We start from the raw sequence: 25,848 nt of genomic DNA on the forward strand, positions 1-25,848 counted from the left end.
AGCGTGCAAGGCTTGTGCTGTAACCTAACTATCATCTATGTGATACTCCCTCCATCTCAAATTATAAGTTATTATTCTATTTTTTTTAGAGAGTCAAGATACTTTAAGTTTTACCAATTTTATATAATAAGAATATAAACATTTGTGATATCAAATAAGTATCATTATTTTTTTATTAATTATATTTTCATAGTATTACCTATTTGATGTCATAAATCTTTATAGTTCTCTCTAATTTTGGTCAAATCTGAGATACTTTGACTTTTTTAAAAGTTAAAATGACTTATAATTTCGGACGAATGGGGTAAGAACTTTGGTGTGGACTATGTACTAGTCATGTGCATCTATTCTATTTGTGCGTGCAGTAGTCTAGTAGATAACATGGATAGTGCAACTCCAAGGTGGCTAGATTAATCAAGTTAAGCTGAGATTGGTCATAGATAACATTTTTTATTTAATTATAGTGTCCTCACATTATTCATGCTTAGTACATAAAAGTTATTTCGGTACATACACATTCCACAAATCAGATTTTGAAATAACCGATGATGTATTTTAGAGTAGTTGATGGTCAATTCCAAAACCAAATATGCCTATACTTAAAAAGAGATGGAGGGAACATGTTCCATACCCAAGTGATACATATATATGAGTCTAATAACCAATAGTATTTGTAGCATAAAACTGAATTGAACTTTTTTTTTGATAAGTACTGAATTCAACATCGCACCTTTACTGACAAAACAAAGCTGATGACACTGCCTCTGTTCCAAATTAAACTCTACTATACAAAAAGAATGAAGCGTTAGTAGTCTTAATAATAATCGTAAAACTGAGAGAGCATATTAAACTGATGAAAAATTGTTGAAATTTAGTCATTTTTTTAGGGGAATGAAATTTAGCCGGTTGACATTTAGGAAATCTGTTTTCATTTCATTTCTTAGATTTTTTTGAGGAACTAATTTCATTTCTTAGATGAGACTCAGGCCTTGTTTAGTTCCAAATTTTTTTTGGGAAATAAGCACTGTAGCACTTTCGTTTGTATATGACAAATATTGTCCAATCAGACTAACTAGACTCAAAAGATTCGTTTCGTAAATTATAGGTAAGCTATGTAATTAATTTTTATTTTTATCTATATTTAATGTTTCATGCATGAGTTTAAAGATTCGATGTGACAAAAAATCTTAAAAATTTTTGGTTTTGATGAGGAACTAAACAAGGCCTGAGAGAGAAGAACAGATGGCCCAGAATAGAGAAAGGCCGTTTCCCAAATGAGAAAAACGAAAAACTAACGGCCCACTTGCACAAAAAGGCCCAAGACGATAATTCCTTTCGCTGCGCGCTGCAACTGCAACCCTCCGATCCGCGCACACAGCCGCCCGCCGCCGCCATGGAGGACGTCCTGACACCGCCGCCGCCGCCGCCGCAGCAGCAGCAGCAGCCGGAACTCGCCGGAGAGAAGCGTAAGAGGGAGGAGGGTTCGGTGGACGCGTCCACCGAAGACGCTCCATCCGCCCCCGCCTCCACCGGCAGTGCTGAGGATGCGGCCGGCAGCGGCGTCGCCCGGCACCCGATGTGGAAGACGAGCCTGTGCTCTTTCTTCCGCCGCCGCGGCGCCGGCGCCGAAGGGTGTAGCCACGGGGAGTCCTGCCGCTACGCGCACACCGAGGAGGAGCTCCGCCCGCGGCCCGACGGCACCTGGGACCCCACCTCCGACCGCGCCAAGAAGCTCCGCAAGGTCGCCGCGGAGGCCCAGGAGGAGGCTGAGGAGGAGGTCACGGTGGATGAGCAGGCACTCGACAAGTGCCTCGTCGGGCTCCCCAGGGGGTGGACGGCTGATAGGCTCAAGTCATTCCTCCAGGAGCAGGCAAGTAGTACTGGTGCTCAATTCCTTCTTGTTCTTCTTGGTTTTATTGGACAGTGTCTCATACTCTTGTACTACGCATTGCCGGTCGGCATCAACAACTAGAAGTCTAGAACTATATTTAAATGTCAGAGCTCCAGAAGTTTGCTTGATACATTGAAGCCTGAACCAATACTGATTCTGTCCAGCAGGGGCGTCTGAGTGATCATGGTGTATGAGTGTTTTAGGCAGCTTAAGTGTGATTCGTATTGGTACATGTAGTTAAATATCAACACCAACACATTTGGAGTCTCATCCAGCCGATTCTCCCCTTTTCTTTTTGAAAAGGAATAAGGATATGCATCCGCGAATCCTGTTAGTTTATGCTGAGTTGCCAACCTAATGGTTACAAGTTAATTGATGGTGCTGCAGGAAATCTCGTATGCAACAGCAAAGAAGAAGAAGGGAATGACAGTTGGTTTTGTGACTTTTCAGAGTGTTGAACAACTAACAAATGCTGTTCAGGTAATTGTCCCTCTCTATATACTGTCTATTTGCTTGGGTGTCTAGGCTAGGCAAGGAACATTGACTTTTACCTCTTGAATTGGTTAGGTCCTTAAGGAGAACCCTTCTGGTGGAAAAGAAATCAAGATAGTAGATGCCAATCGTAGGTCCCATCAAAAAGCACATGTTGAAGCACCGGTATCCAATACTGGAACAGCAACAGAAAATGGCAGTAGTCCTACTAATGCAGAGGAAACACCTGCTCCTGAATCGGATTCATCAAGTAAAAGAAGTGCCCGTGATGCAGTTACTCCCCTTGCCCATATGACTTACATTGATCAGCTAGAACACAAAAAACAATCGATGGCACAGATACTGAAGAAACTTGTAAGGCCAATTTCATGTCCTTGTACTGTTCTAAACACTGATAAACAATGGTTTTACAGAAATTGCTAATCTCTCTTTTACTGTTCTAATCTAATGTAGACTCGCAATGCTAGGAAAGCTTGCCCACCTGCCATTCCCCTTCCTGATTGGGTTTTAAAATCAAAGGAAATCGGTAACCTTCCAAGCTTATTGTGTTACAATTTCACATGGTATTCTCAGTAATTGTGATAAGCTCTTGTTTGGATGACAATGGGTTGATCCAGCATCCATCATTGTCATATAGTTTGTATTCTCCTTTGTGTTTCAAAAAGATTTCTATTTCTTTACTAGTACTTTTACCACCGCCCATCAAATACAATTACACTCATAGCTTGTTTTAGCTCTAGCCATATTTAACGCTAGCTCTGCCCCTTATGATCCCCATGCAGATTCTTTTAGACAACTATATGTCTATATATGGATGAAGATAGTTGTATGCCATGCTTTATGTTGGAATTTTTTTGGCAGAATGATTGAAATGTAATGCATATTTTGATATAAGCCATGCGGGATTGTGAGTAAACTGAAACAATCTCTATCTACGGAGTTAAATCTAGTGTTAAAGGACATGCATGCTAATGCTTACTTATTATTGCTGATAAGTAATAAACAATCTCCAGTCAAAATAGAAGTATTAATCAACATATGCAAATAGTTATGCCATACATGTATGTGCTCATGGAAGCCTCAAATAGAAGCAGTGCTTCCGTGGAAGAGTCTTCAACCTTAACTAGACACCCATGGTGAGCTGTGTCCGCTTGGACGCCTAGGTGACGCCTTTGAAACAGAGACCAAAGGAACAACTTATTGTCCAATGTTTTTGTTATATATATATTTTCACTACCCTACGATGATTATAACACATTAATGTTGAAGACTCTTCCACGGAAGCACTGCTTCTATTTGAGGCTTCCATGACCCTATTATAAGGGCTGGACAAAAAGCTCGCTGAGCTGGCTTGGTGGCTCGTTTCAAAAGTCCTCCAATCGGACTTGTTTTTTCTTATAAAAATGAAAATGACTTAATTTTGAATAACTTGGACTTCGGCTCGGCTCGTTAAACTCAGCATGAAGTTGGATCTCAAACAATTCAGGAGACTATGATAAATAAGATTATGCCAATTTTCAAAAAAGCTCAAAAAAAGGTGCAGTTGGCTCGATATTCAGGAGACTATAACTCTTCCATGCTTCAATGATTCATATCAATAGCAGACAAGCTGTTAGAATCTCTAGGCAAAGACATGAGACATGGTGCTGACTGCTGAGTGTAAAATATGTGTCAGACATGCCTTTTCTTTTGGTTGAAAGTGAACATAAGTGGCATGCAATCCAACTCTTTACAAATGCAGACAAATCCTAATGTGTTTCACTTACCTGAAACATATATAAATCTGTTTTTGACCAGTGTCTGAGACTCTGCAATTTATCTCAAATATTTGGAACATGCTCTTCTCATTGTTCTGGCTTCTGAACATGGGGGGTCTGAAAAATTAATTTTTCAGCTTAACAGGATGCACTTATTATGGCCTTTGCAATGACCTTTTGTGCTTTGCCTCTTGGTAATGGCCTTCTGGACTCTACTCCTTTTAGCTAAGTAACGGTCTGTTCGATTACCCAGGTGGCCTTCCTTGCAAGCTTGAAGGCATTTTGGAGTCCCCAGTTGTTAATGGATACCGTAACAAGTGTGAGTTCTCTGTAGGATATTCCTTAGAGGGCAAAAAGACGGTGGGATTTATGCTCGGAAATTTCAGGTTGGTTTCTCTTTCTCATTTTTTCAGTGCTCTTAATTTCATTAATAATGACTGGTACAAAATAATTCTAGGGAAGGTGTGACTGCTGTTGAGGAACCTGTGAACTGTCCAAATGTCTCAGAAATTTCCTGCAAATATGCCCAGATGTTCCAAGATTTTCTTCAATCATCAGGCTTCCCTTTGTGGAGCAAGATTGACAACTCTGGGTTTTGGCGCCAACTCACAGTATGCTCTCTAGCTTCTCAATCTACAGCTAGATGCTTCTATTTTATGTTTATATTGGGATTTTGAACTAAGGCTACTATAGATTATTAGAATTAACAATTTTGCACTGGGATTGTTTTAGGTTCGTGAGGGAAGATGTCCAGCTGAAGCTGTTGTTTCACAGAATGCAGAATCACAAATATCAGAAGTCATGCTTATTGTGCAGGTTATTTAGAGTAAAACTTCACTTGTAGTGTCAACCTAATGATTCATAAATAGGGTGTTTGGTTTGAGGAACAAGTTAGTCCATTATTGTTATGATGCTTAGCTCATATGGGGGTAATGGCGCCAAGGCTTTGTGGCCTGGCTGCCGAAGCAAGGGGATGAGAGATTAGACTGATAGCAGGGAGATGAGATTAGAGATAGCATGGGGTGAGTTGAGAGATAACTTCATTCTTCATTCCTTCCCTCATTCCATTGATGCTGGTTACAATATATAGGAGCTGAGCTCCTTGCTAGGCACACAGACTCTGGCCCTTTCACACTTGAGGCCCCTTCAGCTGCTCCTTAATTGTTATTAATAGCCTTGATGACATTGGCCCTTTCAGCCACCAGCCTCCTCGGGCTCCTGCACGCCTGCTGACCACATGTCCCCATGCAGCTGCTGACCATGCGAGTCCCCAGGCGGCTGCCTGCTGCCTGCCCCCCATGACAATTATCTCGCCACTCACTTTTTTTATTTGGGCTATGAAATGGAATAGGTTGATCCATCATCACCTCATTCTTCACAAGCCAATAATTAATACTAGTACGAGGAATGGAGTCATTCCACCAAATTTGAGGAATGAACTCATGATGCACCACCTCATCTAGTATGTGTTTGATTCCTCAAACCAAACACCCTAAAACATTCCTAGTGGCTAGCCACTGACACCCTATCAAACTTTGCCTATAATTTCAGGTGTGTTCAACAGGTGTTGATGAAGCTCTTATGAAAGAAGAGTTTGACAAGCTGTCTGCTGCCTTGATACAAGGAGCAGCAACATGCTCACCTCCCTTGCCACTGACAACTATTGTAGTGCAAGTAAGTTTTCGCAGAACTATGATTTGTGTCTGTTCTTATTAACTTCACTTCTCTTACTTTTTTTTGCTTGTAAAGCGTATTGTGTGCTGTCCAGTAAAAGCTATAGCCCATAGGTGTTAGTGACTTACTTTGTCATGGTTGTCAGGAATTTTGTTTAACATTTTGCTGGGAGCACTTTTGTCTTTATATATAATACTAATTTGTATAGTCATGCCTAACACTGGGGCACTGGGCTCATTGTTCATTTGTTTTTTAGCGGCTGTTTGGAGTTTGGACCTTGTTGATTTAGAAATAACATTTTTTAGGAAATAACCTTCATATGATTTTCAGGAAAACTGATTTTAAGTTAGTGTTATTTTGGATAAGTTTACGGAGCATTCTGTTTGGATGATTTGTTGAGCAGTGGAGAAAATTTAGATTGGACTGATTCATGAAAAAAACAAGGCTGATGTCATAAAACTCGTACTATGTGGTAGTTTTTTTTTAAATATCTTGATCTTTATTTGTTAACCAAACCGGATTTTATGTTGTTAAGCTCCAAAAATTGTGGTAAAACTTGAGACCAAACAATCCCTTAGTGATGTTACTTTCAGTTTATTATGTTGTACTTGAAATAATTGAAGAGTAATGAAACCAACTTATGCAGGATCATAAAGGGATATCAAATGCTGCACCTACTGATTGCCCACTGATCCCGCTATTGGTACCAAATGGAGATCAGTTGGATGGCACAACAGAAGATAAAACAAGAATCCATGATCACATAAGCAACTTAAAGTTCTCTATATCACCAACAGCTTTTTTCCAGGTCAGTAGCTGAAACAGCAAGTTATTGCTAATTGCCTTTTATGGTTATAAATAAGTGTTTTAATGACACAGAATTACACAGGTTAATACTCTTGCTGCAGAAAGATTGTATACCCTTGCTGGTGATTGGGCTAATCTCAATTCAGACACATTACTTTTTGATGTGTGCTGTGGGACTGGAACTATTGGCCTGACCTTAGCACATCGTGTTGGAATGGTGATTTATTTTACACAATTTGTTATCTAGTGTAACACACAACTACAGCTTGAGCCATTATTAACTTATTTAGATTCTTATTAAATGTCTCTGTTTATTTGGAAAAATCTTTCTCAAATCTAATTACTATTGTATTATTGCCAGGTTGTTGGGATTGAAATGAATGAATCAGCAGTTTCAGATGCTCACAAAAATGCTCTTATCAATGGCATAAAAAATTGTCGCTTTGTTTGTAGTAAGGTAAAGGCTCATATTCGCTACATGAAACTGATGCCACGTTGTCTCATTCTTAACTACCATCTTGTCTTCCTCTAAAAACTACCGTAATGTCATCCTGTTCAGTTCCATTGACTTCCTGATCTATCTGCATACTGAAATAATCTCATTTAAGCTCATGTGTTGGGATTAAACAGGCTGAAGATGTGATGGGGCCCCTTCTGACAGAATATCTTGGTTCACCACAGCAGCAGGCTGCAGCTTCTGAAAGTAATTCTGAAATTGATGATACAAACAAAAATGAGGATACAATTGACTGCACAAATTGTGATGGTGAAAATATAGATAGTTCAAAGCACAGAAATGACAATGGTGAAGGTCAGCAGCCTATGGACACGTCAGTTGACTATCCTACCTGTGCAAGCAACGAGGAGGTGGATGGGGTGAACAAAGTGGTTGATTGCAGTCATGATGAACACAATGTGGCTTCTGGTGAACAGAATTGTGGGGAAGCATCGTTGCTCAATGATAAACCCATTGAGACATCATCGGATAATAGTTTGGAGCAAGGCAAAGCATGTCAGGATGGTTCTTCCAATCCAAACGATAATGTCCTTGCTGCTAATGCATGCCAGTTTAAGAATGTTGTTGCTATTGTAGACCCTCCACGTGTTGGCCTTCACCCTACTGTAAGTAAATCTCAGCCTTCTGCTGAATGATTGTAGTGAATTCCTGAAACAAGTCTGCTTGTTATTTTCCTGCTGTTACAGTGTAATGAGCTGGTGCTTGCCACCTGTATTTAATCAAAGGGCTGGCAGCTATCCTAGTTCATTCCACTATTAGCGATCCAAAGCACTTGGGGGTAGCACAATGATTTACTGGATTTACTTGCACTATGCTACAGTTTATATTCTGGTTCTTACTAAGATGCTAACCTTAATGTGGATCATACTCACATTCTGAGTATCTTTATAGGTGATCAAGGCATTGAGGACGCACCCACGTATTCGACGTCTAGTGTACGTATTTCACATACTTGATACTTGCATTGTACCATAATGTCTTAGTTGGACACAATAGATTTTCTTGCTTCTCTTTAAGCTAGAAGTTACTGGCCGCATATGCAGTGAAGTGTTTGCTGATGCTGAACTGAATTGTAATTGAGGTAGTGATGTCCGGTGGTTCCGTTCTGAAGATCAAGGGCAGTTTCTAGTGTAGAGTTTAAACAAACATACAGCAGTGTCATGGATTAGTCTGCTTACAGTTGTGAAACTCACTGCTTGTTTTTCTTTTCTCGTATCACAGGTACATCTCCTGCAACCCTGAGAGTCTAGTCGCTAATGCGATTGAGCTTTGCACGCCAACATCTGAGAAACAAGAGAAGAACAAAGGCAACCGAGGGTGGCGATCTATGAGCAGCGCCGGTCTTGCACGGCAGAGGACGAAGTCGATGCCCAACTCTGAACCTTTTATACCCAAGAGGGCAATGGCTGTCGATCTGTTCCCTCACACGCCGCACTGCGAGATGGTTATGCTTTTTGAGAGGTGAAGGATGGTTATGATGCCTCAGATTCTTGTTAGAGATTTTGACCTATATATATGTCGAGGACCATATCAGTTTTCCTCACTTTGGTCCATACATTTTGTAACATCTATTTGATTGAGAAGCCATGACAGTTGATGGTTACTGTTTGAGATTTGTTGTTTTGATAGGATCAGCTACGTAATCCTCGGTACATATTTCTTTTTGCTGTTAAATGGATGCCATAGGATTCACGTACTAAAATGTGTGCTACTTGTTAGCTACTATACCTGCCGCAGTTTTTATATCGATGGTCCAACCTGGAGTGGCATCCTAGTCAGGGAAGAAAACCGTACACAAGTACTGGAGCTACTAGTGTTGGCCCAACTCCAACAGCATTAGCAGTATTGTAGCACTTTGATCTTTTTGTTCTATAAAAAGTATTGTGACACTTTGATCTTTTTCTTCATTGTTTTACGAGTGGGTTTGGCCTTTTTTTTTTTTTTTGATCTGTCAGGATTTGAGACAGATAACGACATGTTCCTAATTGCGTCATAAGCATGCCGTCTCATTTTGAGCATGGTGTGTGCTAGGGCATTTGACAAGTGTACAATACTAGACCCTTGTTCATTGGTTACTACTTGCTAGGACCAAAGATGAATGTCGGCCATGCAGCTAAAAAAAGGATTAAACTAAAGCTGAACGATGATTTATGAGATAAATTATTGTATGATGAGGTGTTCAGTGAGAGATTTATCGCTGCATACATACGATCATTTGCACCTTTTTCCAATAAAAAAGAATGCATAAACCAGTGCTCAAGTTGAAATCGAAATGGGAGAAAGCACTAGGTGCTCTAGAATGAATGAGATAAGCTGTCGCTCGCAATCTTGTCCTTGAGAGAGAGAGACTAACGTTCTTGGTGATCGGCCAGGTTTGCTTTAAACAAATATCTAACGTACGATGTGGTGCTGCTGGTGCAGACATAGAGAGGATTTTCTACAGCTCAAAAGTAAAGCAGAAAATCATAAAGGAAAAATGAAATGATTCCTAGAGAGAGATTGAGTTGCAGTGGGTCCTGCTGCTGAAGTTGAGAGGAATCTGTGCCAATGTCTTCATGGATGGACGGCAAGAGTCGGACAGGCAGGCTGCAGGCATGAAGGTTTAGGTGGCCAGCATGAAAATTTCATTCCATTTAATACACTCCCATTGGCTGCGAGACCAGGTTTCTTCATCCATAAATTCTGAGCTAACAACTGCTTGACTGCCGGTGGTGGTGGTTATGAATCACTACTCCATCATCACTGCTAGGGCATGAAATGAACCATACCATACCGACGACATGTGCAATCTGCAAAGTCAACCCCCCTATTATATTTTGCTTCAACTACTCTAGTCAGATGCAATTCTAACTTTATCCCCAGCCAAAGCAAGTTAGATTTTGGACAAATTTATACCAAAAAAAAATATTAGTATAACTATCCTACTAGATAAGTAACACTAGATTAGATATGTCATGAGATATGTTTTTATATTATAGTATTTATTTAGAGTCAAATGCTAATGATGTTTTCTATGAATTTGATCAAGCTTAAGATGCTTTAACTATATATCTATTTAGAGTTCAATGTTAATGATCTTGTATGGTGCGAGGGCAAATCCATAATTACATTCTTTGTGGAATGGAGTAGGTAGTTGTAGAATATCAATTTTTTGTGGATTGGGCCAGATAACTAATTAGACCCTATGTGTGTAGCTCAGCGATATGTACTCCCTCCGTACTTTAAAATAAAGTCATTTTTGTTTTTTATAAAAATACTTCTCAAAGAGTGATATATGTAGTTTTTTATGAAAGTATTTTTTTTAAGACAAATCTATATATGGTTTTCATATTTCCAAACTCAACAACGTAAAAGTTATTTATGATTTATATTCTCAATGTTTGACTCAAACCTTATCCAAAATAACTTTATTTTTTAGTAAGAAGGGAGTAGTTCTTAAAATTAGAAATTGAGATTTGGCTATGGCAACTTCTATTTTCTGTTAATTTCATAAATGTTTCTCACTATTATTGAAAAAAAAAACTGTCAATATTTATCCAGAGGATACAACAAGCAACAAAGTGTCAGTGGTGCCAAAGAAGGAAAATTTTTTTCTAGGAATTGGCTCTGGTGGTGAAGACATGTCCAAGGAATTGGCTCTTTTTCTCCAAATGGGCGGCTGATGTGATCTTTAGCTAATGCAATGAACAATAGCGTTGCTAATACATGTGCAAGCAGACTATACAGCAGCACTATGCAAGTGTATATATTTGCGCCAGCAGTGACGTCAGCTGTCAGACCAAAGTCGGTCGTCCATCTGGCTAGAAATGCACGGACTTTTTATGTGCATGGCTGCCGATTGACACTTGTTTTGAATACGTCATCTGCATTTATACCAGTGAGTGATCCTCCTCCAATGGTTGCCGCCGTCTCCTACGTGGCATGCAATCTCTCTAGAGATCATTGCACCACGTCACGGTCCTACGTGGCATCCGGATGGGCCATTCATGGGCCTCCAACAAAATATATAAATACTAGTATATGCGTACCTACTCTGCTCACACCGGTCATCACCTGAAAACCTTTGACGTTGTACTACAAAACAAAACAAAACAGCAGTAACCCCCATAACCGTTGCACATGTGGAAGGTAGGTCGGACACCTGTCATCGTGCCCTGTCACAGACTCACAGGGGACGCACAACACACGCTAGCATTTGGCTCTAGTATTTTTTTTTTTTTTTTAAAAAAAATATTACTGAATATTTGACTAACTAAAGACTATTTCTTGTTTTGTTCTTGCAGAAGTTTATTGTTGCCCATTATATTGCTGCATAAAAATGCAATCGAATTCATAAAGTTGGGTTTCTTTTCTTGGCCAAATGGAAGCATTTTCATTCTTGGATACTCTCTAGGGCGCAAAGAAAATACACATCTTATACATTGAGGAGTCAAACTTTGCTACATTTGACAAAATATATATTAAAAAAAATTACTAGCGTTCTCAGCCTCCTAGATGTGCACTTATTTTGAACAGAGGAAGTATATAATTAAGTCCATAGTATAATTTTGACTAGTGCATCAAAACTTAATCATACCCCAATTGGACTATTGTACCCACTGCAAAAAATGCAATACGGAATCGTCGGATTCTATATATACATTTTTCTTAGCAAATATGATTATAAACATGTTTCTAGTGAAATCAAAGTTAGGATAAATCTAAATAAACTCACATTTGTGATTGGTGGAAATACGAGATAAAACTCCTATGCACCATTTCTTTGAAAGTGGATGGACAAATCTAGATGGTACCAGAGGTGAATTTATTATATATTATAAGAACAAATTGGCACCCAAATTTATCTTCTCGAGAGGATTCACGGTTACAAAGGGCTCATCATCACCAGCTTTTATCATCATTCGTGAAAGTGGGCCGTAATAACCAAGGTTATCACCTTCGGCTCGACATTTCATCCGATGGTGCTCAAGTGAATATTCTAGACGATGTGGTTAAGCCGTTTGGTAAAGCTCAGCCACTAGCTAATTAAAAATGCTTTGGCTCCACCTTCTTTGGTGGACAATTTTCTTTGGTTCTGGCTTCTCTTGTTACAAAATCATTAGGTAAAATAACTCCTCAATTTTCACTTATGGTCCTACTTGTCATTGTGTCCACATGAAAATGTTACTTATGAATCATCCATTCCTCTTCTCTTCTTCTCGTCTACCTTTCCTCCATGTGTGGAGCATAGCTGCGCTCTGCTTCCACACATGTGGCTTGCTGGCCGATTTGCCCCTCACATCATCCTTCCTCGTGGCGGTGGTGGCTACACATTGTCTCTCCTCCTTGGAATCGGTACATGCAGGCCACGCCCCTCTTAGCCCTGACTCTTGATAGTGGCACATCGCCCCTCTTATCCTTGATGCAGACAATGCGTCCGCCCCTCCTTCATGTAACCACGGGTTGTGCTCCTCCTCCCAACATCAGGCAGGTGGGCCACACCCTTCCTCCTTGTCATTATCAACCATCCTTAAGCTAGCCTTCGCCAATACGGGAGTGAGAGGGAGCTAGAAGGGTTTGGTATTTTTAGCTCTAGACAACGGGAAAACTAGGACTTCACATGTATAGAGCTGTAGGCAAGAAGTTGGTATCTCATGAAACATTTAAGATGATGAATTAAAATCACTTTATACAACCATTTAGCTAATTATATAAATAAAAATATGTTTAAAAAAAATTATAACCTTTGTTTTGATAATAAACAACTTAAATACAACATATTTTAACTTATTGTATAATAAAAAAAGATTAACCGAGAGGTAGGAAGAGCGATAAAATGAGAATATATATGAAACCAAAACCAGCCTCTCGCTGTTTCGTGCACACATGTAAGAACGACTGAATCGTTCCGGTTCTGAATCGCTGGCTGAAAATACGACTGAATCGTTCCGGTTCGGAATCGCTGGCTGAAAATATTTTTTTGGAGACGATTCTTCCGAATCTCACAAAAAGGAATCGTTTCTCCGTCCTATCCAAACGTTGTACATCTCTACACTCTGCCATCTGATAGGTAGGCTCCTGGATTAATTCCGATGCACTAAATTAATTCGTCTGTCATTGATTCACATCCAAGTGACACCTCCAGTCCACCCAACTTGCTAACCAACTAACAGTGCATCTATCTATATATCTCCGGGTACAAAAGATCATCTGTCAATTGATTCATTGTCAACAATATATCAGCAATCCATGTAAGGACTGTACGAGTAGCAGCAGCAGAAGCAGCATGGAAATTTCTCTAAAGAGAGCAGATAGATAGATGTGTCCTGTATCTCGTTCTTTCGTTATCCATCTTCACTGTTGAGTCCACGATAGGCACACAGCTGATACTGCAACAGTGTATATATATATATAGTAGAGGACGCGTTTTCTCGTTGCTGTTGTTACCATCACAAATGACAAATCCTCTTCCTTTTTTTTTTTTACCTTTAATCATAGCCAAACTTGACCGCAAGGGTTTGGAGATTTGTACTAACGCACAGTGATCTCCACAAAAGCGCGACACTTACGTTACACTAGAGCCACCACGCGCAAACGGCCTCTACACGCCACCACCGGCATGCTAGTCATAGGTTGTGTGTTAAGTAGGCGCCGTGGTCCATGGCTGCGTCTAGGGAGGTGGATGTGGATCACTAATCTCGCAAATCAGATCCATTTGGTATGGCTCTAGCTTCTTGGTACAGTATGAATAGCTACATCCATTGATGCAAATAGATCTTACAATAAATTAATGTCAGAATCGCTTCCGATTGTCTCCCATCGCCTCCGCTAAAAAAGTTTTTTTTTCTTAATTTAATTCGTGGAAGGGTAATTATGTTATTGTACAAGGTTCTCTCAAACCCCAACCCTTATCATCGGTGGCGACGGCTCCCTGTAACACACACTGATGGACGACGATAGGTGGAACCCTAAGAAGATTTAAAAAAACTTAAGAAGAAGATTTTTATTTAACTAACTATAGTACTTGAATCATACACCCTAACTATGCTACTTAAAATATTTTTTTTACAATTATGAATTTACCCTTTTACCCTTCATTAAAAAAAGAATTGCAAAAAAAGAATAACTACTCTTCTATTTAGGGTCCTAATCCTCATAATTTTGGAGGCGATGTGACGTCTATGGCCCACCGACCATAGACACACCTATCGCCTCCCATCGCCTTGCTCCCATCGCCTCTCATCGATTTTCATATTCTGGGTCCACCGACCATAGACACATTAATTGCTTCTCATCGTCTCTCCAACTATTGTAAAAATATTCTAAATTAAAATAAATTAGGAGATGATGAAACCACTATTTTAGGTTTCATCAGCTTTGGCTCTAGTTTCTCCGTATGTTGTAGCAACAAACAGGAGGAGCTATTTCAACTAAGACCATAATAGTTTTATGGGCTTATAGTTCATTTTAAGGTGAGAGATAGAAATAACTCCTTTTGTTATAATGTACGGAGGAGCCCGGACTAGTGATCAGATTTTAATTTAGATTAATATTTAGAACTTAATAAAATAGAGATTAATAAGGGAATTGTGTACTTTCAACTACAGTTGGAAACTAAAACAAACTCATGCTTGGCTGCAAGGACAACAACTTTTCTTTCTTTTGGAGGAAAACTACCGGTACACCATATCTCTTGAGGAAGACAAACAAATTACCCTCATGTGTATTGGTGCCGCAAATCAAAATACTATATACACATTTCACATGTTTTCCTAAATATAGAAAGGGAAAAAGGTTGCAAATAAAGAGCCGACACAGTCAGCATCGTGGCATGGCTAGTGGCACTCCATGTCATATCGGCCGTGAAGGTTTATTTATGTGTGGGAGCGCGAGTACATTTATATGGCTTTCTATACTTAAATTAAACAAATACACACTGAAATTTATTTTATAACTTTTATTTGAAAAATAAAAATATCTCTATAATAATTGACTGCAAGAAAAATGAAAGCAAATGCTATACGCATCTTACTTCCTTCGTTCTAAACTATAATTAAGCCGTTTTGATTTTTTAGATCCATAGCTTTTGCTACGCAACTAGATATATAGTACAAGATTTAAATCTAGAAATGTCAAAACATTTTATAGTTTGAAATTAAGGGAATACTTACGTAGAAGATAGGAGTGGTTTTGGACCAATTGTATCATCTACAGTAATTGTCTGAGATAGATGAAGTTCCTTTTTATGTTAACATACCTGTTTAGATCTTGAGCAATCAACAATACAATAAAAATTAAGTATTTTCAACAACCGTGTCAACGATGAAAACTGAATAAACTTCTTGGTGGAAAGGACAACTACTTTTTTCTTCTACAAAGAAAAAGAAAATAAAAAAAATTATTGGTACCATATCTTTACAAACAAAAACGAAGCACCTTATGCGTACTAGTGGTGCAATTTTTTTTTGAATATGCATTGTACATTTTATAGAAAAGGAAAACATTAATTAATTTCAGAATAAATGTATACTTGGTAAATGTTAGAGTAGAAGTTATCTAATTTATTATTTGACGATAAACACGTATTTCATAAAATTAAATGTTGACAACATTACAAGACCGAGGTAATAAGCCTAGTCTTAGTGCTTGCAGCGATCAAAAGCCAAAGTATACTTGGTGAAATGAATCAACAAACTTGCAGCTAGTGTCAACATTCATGTTCAACTCAACATCCAATGATTCAATAGTTCATTAAATCATTTATCAAGTACGCCCTCTATCCCTGAAAGCTTTAATTCCTAGAATCCGTGTGAGTCAAAGTTTTTCAAGTTTGACCAACTTTATAGAAAAGAGCATCAATATCTATGAGATAAAATAAGTATCTTATAAAAATATATTTTATGACAAATATAATGATACTAATTTGGTACCATAAATCTTAGTCTTTTTTTTTGAAATTTGGTCAAAATTTTAAAAGTTTGACTTAAGACAACTCTAATAATTGAAGCTTTCAAGGACATAAGAAGCATACTGCATAATATAGAGACACACACTCTCTTATTTATTAAGTGTCGTTGTGGGATGCGCCGTACACATTAGTCAAATTTTGTAAACTTTGACTAGATTTATAAAAAATATTAGCAATAGTTGTATTTTAAACAAATTTATTATAAGAACTAATTCAACGATCCATCCAACAACATATAATACTTATACTATAGTCAAAGTTGAGTATGCTTGACTTCTCGAGAAATGAAAATGACAAATAAAAAGAAAAATAGAGAGAGTGAGAGAGTAATATAGGCAGATCTAAATTAAGGTATTAATAGCAGCTAAAGTATCATTAGCAGCGAAGTAATTGAGAATATCGTAGCGGTAGACTCTATGAAAAAGTTATAGTTGACTAGTTAGAGACAAGATTTATATATCCTACAAGGAGTGTTGAGTTGGGGGGATGATAACCCATGAGCATGCATGACTACTGCATCAAGTGGTGAAAGTGAAAATGGAACTGACGGGGGCGGCTGCGGCTGCGGCTGCGGCTAGAGCTTTTGTCGTCGATCCGTCCGGCCGCGTCCTGCCCACCTCACCCTGTCGCCTCCACTCGCTTCGAAGCTCCACCACAGCAGCCCAGCAGCCGTCGCCTCCCTCTATTTATGATGCCTGCCTCTGCCTCTGCCTCTGCCTCTGCCTGCACCGAATCGTCTTCTCCATCCCAGTTGAGCCGCAAGAAAAGCATCGAATCGAATCGTCTTCTCCATCCCAGTTGAGCCAATTCCGCCATTGTTGATCGCCCGCTCGCCTTTTTTTTCTTTCCTCTGCCACCACTGCTCTGCGATCGACGGCTGATTGGCAAGGAACCGATCGAGCCACTGTCCAGATTTCAATCCCAAGATTGCTTCTGGCCTTCCCTGCCAGCAGAGCCGGCCATGGAGAAGAAGGAGACTCCGCCGATGCATAGCAGGGACCTGCAGGTAAAGTCAGTCAGGCCAAGACTCAGATACATCATTCATGTAATCATGTGTGCTTTAATTGGCTGCACTCTTATCTACTACAGTACCTTTTAATCCATGCATGTGTATTGGGGTGGAAAATTATTGTTACTGTGTAATCCAATTCCTTATCAGTCAGATGAGATGGGATCTTCTGCTAATCTGCTAGTGTTAGCATCTTGTACTAGTATGCAGTTGCAGATTGTTTGACTTGAAAACATTTTGGTAACTTTTTAATTCTTTTTTTTTTTAAAAAGACTTCTTGACACTTCCTACCCTTCCTGCTCTGAAATTAGACTAGAATAGAGTAGTGTTACTTCCATGGCAATCAGCAATTCAGCAAGCAGGCTAGCTGGCAACGGATTACTATGTGCAACTCTGCTGATTTTCCTTCCTTATATATATATATATATATATATATATATATATATATATATATATATATATATATATATATGCAGCTGTAAATTCTGAAGGAAGATCGCTCGTCTGAAGAATCTTGTTCCTCTTTTTTTACTGTATATATGTATGTAGGACGAGGCCACTGCAGCAAGTGTTGTTTCATCAGAGCAACGGCCGCGGCCACATCTCTGCATCGACATCCCGGCAGAAGATCACCTCCCGACGCCGACGCACGGCGGCATGAGCATCATCACTACCCCACCTTCCACCAGGAGGGGGCAGCAGCAGACAAGCAGCAACATCGCCACCACGCCCGTGTCTTCCTCCAGCTCCAGCAGGCCGAGCAGGCCGCCTCTGCGCTCGCCGTCCTTCATGCTGAGGCAGACGGTGAAGAGCCTCCTGCCGGCGGGGAGCTTCAAGTCGTCGGCCGTCTCCAAGCTGTTCAGCTCTGGCGCCACCAAGACCAAGGTGATGGCCAGGACGTCGTCGCTCCCGCTGGACGATGCTCTGTCGTCGTCACAGCCACAGCCACAGCCACCAATCCAGCAGAAACCAGGTGGTGCAGCAGCAGCAGCAGCAGCAGTCCACCACATCTGCCGCTCGCAGTCGCTCCCCATGAACATGAAGAAGCTCAACAATGGCAAGAGCTTCAAGAGGATGGACTCGCTAGGCGGCATGTACCGTGTCGTCCCTTCCATGACCAGAACAACCCCTGCCGTCGTCCCTGACATAGTCCCTTCAGATTCAGGTGCGTGTCTGAATCTGAATCCTCGTTTCTCATCATCATTCTGTATTTCTGAACTGTGTAATTAATTCAGGTACGACCGGCGGCGAAGACCACGACGACGACGGCGGCGGCGGCGAGGACATACCGGAGGAGGAGGCGGTGTGCCGGATCTGCATGGTGGAGCTGTCGGAAGGCAGCGAGACGCTGATCAAGCTGGAGTGCTCGTGCAAGGGCGAGCTGGCGCTGGCGCACAGGGACTGCGCCGTCAAGTGGTTCAGCATCAAGGGCACCAGGACCTGCGAGGTGTGCAAGCAGGACGTGCAGAACCTCCCCGTCACCCTGCTGCGTGTCCAGAGCATCCAGCAGCGCGATCACCCCAATCGCGGCGGAGGGAGCACGCCCAGATACGATCGCTACAGGTAATTAACAGTTCCTCATCTATCGCTCTCATCATCAGAAATTCAGAATTGTATTTGCAACAAGCAAGTCTTTAATCTGTGGATGGATCAGATCGAGAGCACCTAAGCAGCCAGCTTCTGCTGGAGAGTGACTCTGGATACTAGTTTAGTTTAGGAATGGCAAATTCGACCAGAATTGATTTGCTTGCATTGCATATGATATGAGTGACACCATTTTGCATTAAAAAAATTTGTCCTTTACATATATAATCACAGTATCATTGTACAATGCTTTCCTGCTAGATCCATGGAGTATGTTTGTTAATTATTGACATGTGAACAAGCAAGTTTTACTTGAACAATCCAAGCATCTGGGATGCCACCACGTACGCACACACACACGCATCTTTTATTTTAAAGAGAAGGATGCTAGCTGTCACTACCTGCATCATTAGCATTATGTGGAGATTTAACACCTGTCCTAGCTACGTATACCATTTTGGAATGACGATGACACGATAATAATATACTAATAGCTAGTACTTAGACACAAAAGTAGTAGTTGGTGACCGACTTTTTGAGCAGATCACCACCACACGTGTTTTCAAATTAACATTTCTCTTAAGAATCAAATCTGATGATGTGATCGAGGTAGTGGTTTATGCTTATTTGCTTACTGTCTCTTGTCTTGTTACTCAGAGTTTGGCATGGGACGCCTATCCTTGTAATCATAAGCATCCTGGCCTACTTCTGCTTCTTGGAAGAATTACTGGTACTGCTGCTACCTCCCAACTATTCTTCTTGCTAACATTGACATTATTATATATGCACAATCAGTAGGAGTAGTTTAGAACTTTTTACATACATAAGTAGTATCTGGTATGCTAAATTTCTCCCTGGTTCTGTGTATGACTGACAGGTGGCCCATGACGGCATCGCTGCGCTGGCTATATCGCTGCCCTTCTCATGCATCCTGGGCCTCTTCTCATCCTTAACCACAACAAGCATGGGTACGTATATGTCATGACTGACATGACATCTACGAGTCAAATTAAAAGACAATTCCATATATAGATGCTTGGTTTCAGAAATCAGAGCTAGCCATGATATATATATATATATATATATATATATATATCTGAACCTTGCATTGCATGCAGTGGCAAGAAGATACGTATGGATCTACGCAGCGGTTCAGTTCCTCTTGGTCGTCTTCTTCACCCATCTGTTCTACAGATATGTAAGCATACGTCAAACACACAGCTCTTCTGAAAATGTTATGTATGCATATGCTGATCCAGAGTGTCTTTGCACAAAACTCTTGCATTTTTGCAGCTCCATTTGCAGGCTGTGATATCCATCATCCTGGCGACCTTCGCCGGTTTCGGCGTCGGCATGACCGGCAACTCGATCGCCATTGAGATACTACGGTGGAGGGCGAGGCGGGTGGCGCCTCCTACTCAGCAGCAGGCTCGCCGTCACCGCAGGGCGCGTGCACCGCCTCAGCAGCAACAGGCTGCTCCTGCATCTGATTCTGATCATCAACCTTCCAGTCAGCCTTCAGCTGCAGACGTGGGAGTGGGAGTGGGAGTTGGACAGCACGACGCCATGGCCGCCGCCGGAGATGTTGAGAACCCACCCGTCCCTCAGGCGGCATAGAACAGTATCGCATATACGATTCTCTTCTAGTTTATATACTGTCGATCGAGCTTGTAGCAGTTTGTAGTTTGTTAGTTTACCAGAGAGGTTTTGCATTGGGACCTTGTTACACTGTATAAAAGGTAGTGCAGATGGACTCTGAATTTTGTTTCTCTGATATATGCATGCCTTGTGAAAGAGATCACCATTTGGTGCTGTAATTTACTGTATGGACATTCTCTGTTCTTGCCTAACGAAAATCTTCAGGAAAATTGTTTGGATGCTTTTGACAACTGAATTATTTGACCCGATCGAGGGGCTTTGTCAGATGTACGGTTAATGTTACAGTTACAGCGACAAAGATGAGTTTCTTGGGTTCACTAACCTTACTTTTACATTGCAAGATGCTGTGCTACAGCTTTGTGCTTGGCAGGCAGGTCATGTATGTTGATTCCAGTTCCTGCTATCAACTTCTAAAATTTTTAATTATAGAAAAATAACAGATCTGTGGCAATATCAACAGAAGATATACAGACATGATGTGTGGCAATATTAACACCATGTAAACATATATGCAGAAGCAATGATCATGTCTCTTTCTACGTTAAACGCATAGCTCAGGCTGAAACTTTTAATGAGACACATCAAACAAAGGAACGACGCATAGAAAAAAATATGAATACAATTTTAAAGTACATAGAGTGATTGGTGACAAAAACAAAACAAAAAAAACATTATACAACTATTGTGTTACAATATATGAACAATTTAGAAATAAAACATAAATATTTTTTGTTAGCTGAAAGCTAAATTTTTACATGATGTCAAACACTTAACTCTGTAAAAGTTGTGCCTGTTGAGACTAGTTTTGTTAATTATCCCAACAGATCCTTAATATTAACATTTGCCCCCATTGCTTAGATCCCTGAATTTTCAATTATGGCAATGCTATTCTTTGATCCAGTATTTATATTGAAAAAGTAGCAAATTAAATATTCCTTTTGTTTCCTTTGTAGTTGGAGCATAAAAATGGCCCAAACAACAGTAAAGCAAATATATCGGGCCTCCTCCTTTGGTCCTTGCTGCCAATCCCATGGGCCTTTCCAACCTTGCACCACGGCCTATATTAATATTAGAAACAAAAGGCCAGCCAAAGACCGCCACATGTACAGATGCTCAGCTCAGCTTGACCTCGATGGACTTCATTTGCTTATGTGTCGAGCCCAGCATTGTTTTAACTTGTTATAAAGACTAACAAATATGATGACTACACGTTGTAATAGGACGTATAACTTGTGCAATCACCAAAGATAATGAGCTACCTATCTTTGTTGAATTTAACTGAATCTGGTCTGACCTTATTTCTACAAAGCTCATAATAAATGCTATGTACAATAAACAATTAACCCCACATGGAAAATTGGCGCAGCTTGAATTAGTAGCTACACTTGTTGTGAGGTTCGAGCCATGCCGAGTACTCATGCGCAATGACAAGTTTAGCCTGCTAGGCCACCCCATGAGCCCTTGAGGGCAGAAAAAACTTTGTCCATGAGTGATGCGACGTGAGGAAGGTTTTATGGCTCCAAACTATAGCTTACACCACGTTAGAAGTGGATACTGTTGGGCCTCAAAACCATGAACCAACATCCGTGACAAGCGAGAAAGAGTAGAAGCGAAGGATACCAAACCAAAAATAGAAAAAAGGAGGGCCGGGTGGAGGAATGAGGGTTGGACTTGGACACATGTGGGACAGAATGATCATTGCTACAGAATCGACCAGGAATGGCCTTTAGTCTCGGATTTCGAGCCGTAACTACGCTTTCGGGACTAAAGCCCCCCTCTTTATTCCTGGCTCCGTGCACTGGGGCCAAAGCTCCACCCTTTAATCTCGGGTGGTATTACCAGTGGGGATTAAAGGGTGCTGCCAGCGGTGCCACACAAAAACACCCTTTAGTCCCGGCTTACCGTCCGGGACTAAAGGACTACCAGCAGGGACTAAAAGGACCCCTTGTTTTTTCTTTTTCTTTTCTTTTTAGTTCTATCTTTTTAGTTCCGTCTTTTAAGTTTTGTTTATTTATAAAATAGGTTTTCCAATATGTATTCTTTGCTGCTAATATATATATATATATAGCAGCATAATATGACAATAAGCTTATTTTATACTTTTATATATATATATATATATATATATATATATATATATATATATATATATATATATATATATATATATATATATATATAGAAGTTGTTCTCCAAATCTATTACTGCACAAGTTGTGCTCCAAAGTTAATACACTAAACCTATTACAAGTTGTACTTCATCATCCAAAGATCTACAAAGCATAGAAATGATCATCATTGTTTGGAATCGTCTTCTCGTTAGGATTATAGTGGAACTCGCTGCTTGGATTTATGACTTGTTTCCGAAGAAATCCTGCTATTGCCTCTTGTATTGCTTGGAGTTGTTCATGTTGCATGAGTTTTTGCTTCAACCATTCAGTCTTCAATTTGAATTAAAAGAAGGTATTAGTTATATCAAGATTATCAATAGTAATTTGAGAGAAAATGAAAAGAGACATGTGTTACATACTTTGAGGTATTCTTCAGAAATTCTATTTGTTACTGCCATACTCGCAAACGTAGTATCCACATAAATTGTTCCCCAGTTCTTATCTCAAGATCCACTGTAGGATGTGAAGATTCATCTCGTAAAAAAGACAAGATATAAGATATACCACGTACATTGACGAAGGATAAAATTACTTGTAGCTGTATTATCTTTAGTGGCGCCCTACGTTGAGTTAGATGTTCCCGAACAATGAATCTTTTCTAAACCCTAAACCAATGATATATTTGAAACAACAAGAGAGTTGGATCGTTAAGTATGCATATATACAAGCTTAGCTTTACGCATGCAATGGATTGAAATTATCTTTGAATGATGTCTCTCATATATTGGTAATCTCGTTGTGGTTTCTTCATTGAGTCATAGATTACCAACTTACTTTCATCGGCCTGAACATGGGCTACATGAGCACGTCATGAATGAGCCGCCCACGAGGTCTCCTCTATCGCCTACCTCGAGGCCATCACGATGACGCTACAAAGGAGCTCGTTGTTTCTTCTGCTGGCGCTGCATGACAACATCAGGAAGCTGTTCCTGCTGCTCAACATCAACAATGCCAATGGCGCCGAAACTGAGGACATGTGAGGTGATTATTAAAAGGATTGTAATGACATGTCAAAAAACGGTTCACTATTGTGCATACTTGATAGTGGGTTGTAAAGATATTATGTAATAATTAATTATTTGAGACTTTTTTTATATTGGAGAATGAACCTATAAACGCGAAGAGTCGATGGCGAAGTCGAAGAAGATCACCAATGGGCGTCGGTGACGTCGATTCAATCTATAACCATTAAATTTGAGCTCAAAAAAATGGCGGCGATATCACAAAGACAAAAACAACATGAAAATGATAAGAGAGGATGAAGTTAGTTACCCCTAGACCGAGGGAAACGATGGCGGCGTCAAAGATGATCACCAATGGGCGCCGGAGATGAAGAACAAGCAAGAACTAGCAATGGCAAGAGCAAGAACAACTCTCTAAAATTTGAATGGGCTCGGTCTCGATCAGGAAGAAGTGACCGTGTTTTATAGCATGGGCTTTTAGTCCCGGCTGAAGAAAGAACAGGGACTAAAAGGGGTCCCCTTAGTCCCGGAGCAAGCCACCAACCGGGGCTAAATCTTTAGTCTCGGCTGTTGGTTTGCCCCGGGACCGGATCGTAACACGAGCCGGGACTAAAGGGTTCCTGCCCCGACAGCCCTGACAGGTAGTCGTTAGGCAACCGTTGGTTAGGACTCTTTAGTCCCAGCACGTGTTACGGGCCGAGACTAAAGGTGCCTTTAATCCCGAAGACCAAAATTGTCGAGACTATTAGCGATTTTGGCAACCGTCCAAAGGCCTCTTCTGTAGTAGTGGATGGGACCAAAAGATCAATGTATTTTAATTTTAAACATTATTATCATTGTTGTTGTTATTATTATATATAGCTCGTTTCTTTTTTTATTTGGTTTAAATGTGTTGATATATCAACACCTCATTTCTTACAAGCATAAACTGATAATTATTAGTATCAAAAAACATGAAGAATTGAGTCACTTCACTAAAATTATGATGTGTTGGACTCTCGATGCACCTTCTCATGTGTGAACTAAACACCCCCTAAAGTATCCTTCAAACCCAAGGTTAACCATTACAAGACATAATTAACTACTCTTGGCATCCATCAAAAGAAATCCATGCAATTTTCTCATAAGTCAAACAATCAAGTTTGACAAATCTATATTAAAAAATACTAAACATTTATGGTATCTAATAAGTATTATTAGGTTTAGCATAAAAATATTTTTTCATAGAGGTGTTAAAATGTGTGTGTGTGTGTGTGTGTATATATATATAGTGAGAGTATACTCTGTAGCTAGCTACAATATTGTTATTCTGTAGCCACCTTCATTTACGATAATTTTATATACTAATTTACGATAATATATATACATATTTACGATAGTTGGTTACTATAACACATAGAGATATTTACCGTAATGTTATAGTAAACCACTTAGTAAGAAGTTACTATAATCTTATAAATTAATATAGTCATTATCGTAACTCAAAGTGGCTACAAAATAAGTTATTTTGTAGCCAGCTATAGAGTAATAGTTCTATATATATAGACACATATATATATATATATATATAGCTTTCTTGGTGACGACGGGAGCGAGTTGAGTTGAGTGATGTTTACAAAGAAGACATAAATATACATTATACAGGAAGTGGTAGTAAACCCTAAAACAGATAAGAAAAAGTAGTTTATCACTGAGACATAAAGGTAAATGGAAATTTAACATATATAGGAAGTGGTAGTAAACAAATTAACATCAGTTGTGACGACAGATAAGAAAAGGATCAATCGCGATTAAAGTAGACATGGGGACACACACCAAAATATTCTTTCCCTTGTGATGTTGTCAAGTTATAAAGGTACATATGCACTATACTTTTCTGAGTATCCCCAGGCACACAATTAATTAACTTTGCTAATTACCCTGACCCACAAGGCCGCCCTAGGTACCCTTTGTCAGTGAGACCTACAATACTACTGCATAGGTTTAGTTCCCTTGCGAAAAGTTTTTGGACTATTATAGCACTTTCGTTTCTATGTGACAATTATTATCCAACCATAGACTAACTAAGCTCAAAAAATTTGTCTCGTAAATTATAGGTAAACTATACAATTAATTATTTTTTAATCTATATTTAATACTTCGTATATGTGTCGCAAGATTTGATGTGATGGAAAAATCTTAAAAATTTTGGGTGAACTAAACAAGGCCTATATCTATGCGTATCTGAAAACTTGATGAAGGAAACCCCCTAGTGCACGCAAGAAACATATGCATGCATGTTTGTTGATGATGCAGCCATGCCTGACGCAGGTACGGTTTGGGCGGTGTCTCAAGGCTGGAATCGAATCGACTAGCTTGTGCTCAAGCTTCAAGTTTCCC

The 25,848-nt window shown here is 39.8% G+C and overlaps 2 protein-coding genes across 2 annotated transcripts; both read left to right on the top strand.

The window, feature by feature from the left end:
- On the top strand, positions 1,346 to 8,812 carry LOC8080240 (zinc finger CCCH domain-containing protein 24). The gene is made up of 14 exons (XM_002445961.2): positions 1,346 to 1,870; positions 2,279 to 2,371; positions 2,459 to 2,737; positions 2,837 to 2,909; positions 4,394 to 4,526; positions 4,598 to 4,751; positions 4,873 to 4,956; positions 5,692 to 5,814; positions 6,461 to 6,622; positions 6,704 to 6,838; positions 6,983 to 7,078; positions 7,252 to 7,743; positions 8,030 to 8,073; positions 8,360 to 8,812. The coding sequence occupies exons 1-14, from the start codon at positions 1,394 to 1,396 to the stop codon at positions 8,601 to 8,603; spliced, it is 2,589 nt and encodes an 862-aa protein (XP_002446006.1). The 5' UTR covers positions 1,346 to 1,393; the 3' UTR covers positions 8,604 to 8,812.
- LOC8056949 lies at positions 16,582 to 20,567 on the top strand. The gene is made up of 7 exons (XM_002445962.2): positions 16,582 to 17,091; positions 17,644 to 18,259; positions 18,330 to 18,657; positions 19,336 to 19,408; positions 19,556 to 19,646; positions 19,797 to 19,876; positions 19,972 to 20,567. The coding sequence occupies exons 1-7, from the start codon at positions 17,047 to 17,049 to the stop codon at positions 20,293 to 20,295; spliced, it is 1,557 nt and encodes a 518-aa protein (XP_002446007.1). The 5' UTR covers positions 16,582 to 17,046; the 3' UTR covers positions 20,296 to 20,567.

Source organism: Sorghum bicolor, chromosome 6 (genome assembly GCF_000003195.3).
Source record: "Sorghum bicolor cultivar BTx623 chromosome 6, Sorghum_bicolor_NCBIv3, whole genome shotgun sequence".
NCBI classification, from domain to species: Eukaryota; Viridiplantae; Streptophyta; class Magnoliopsida; order Poales; family Poaceae; genus Sorghum; species Sorghum bicolor.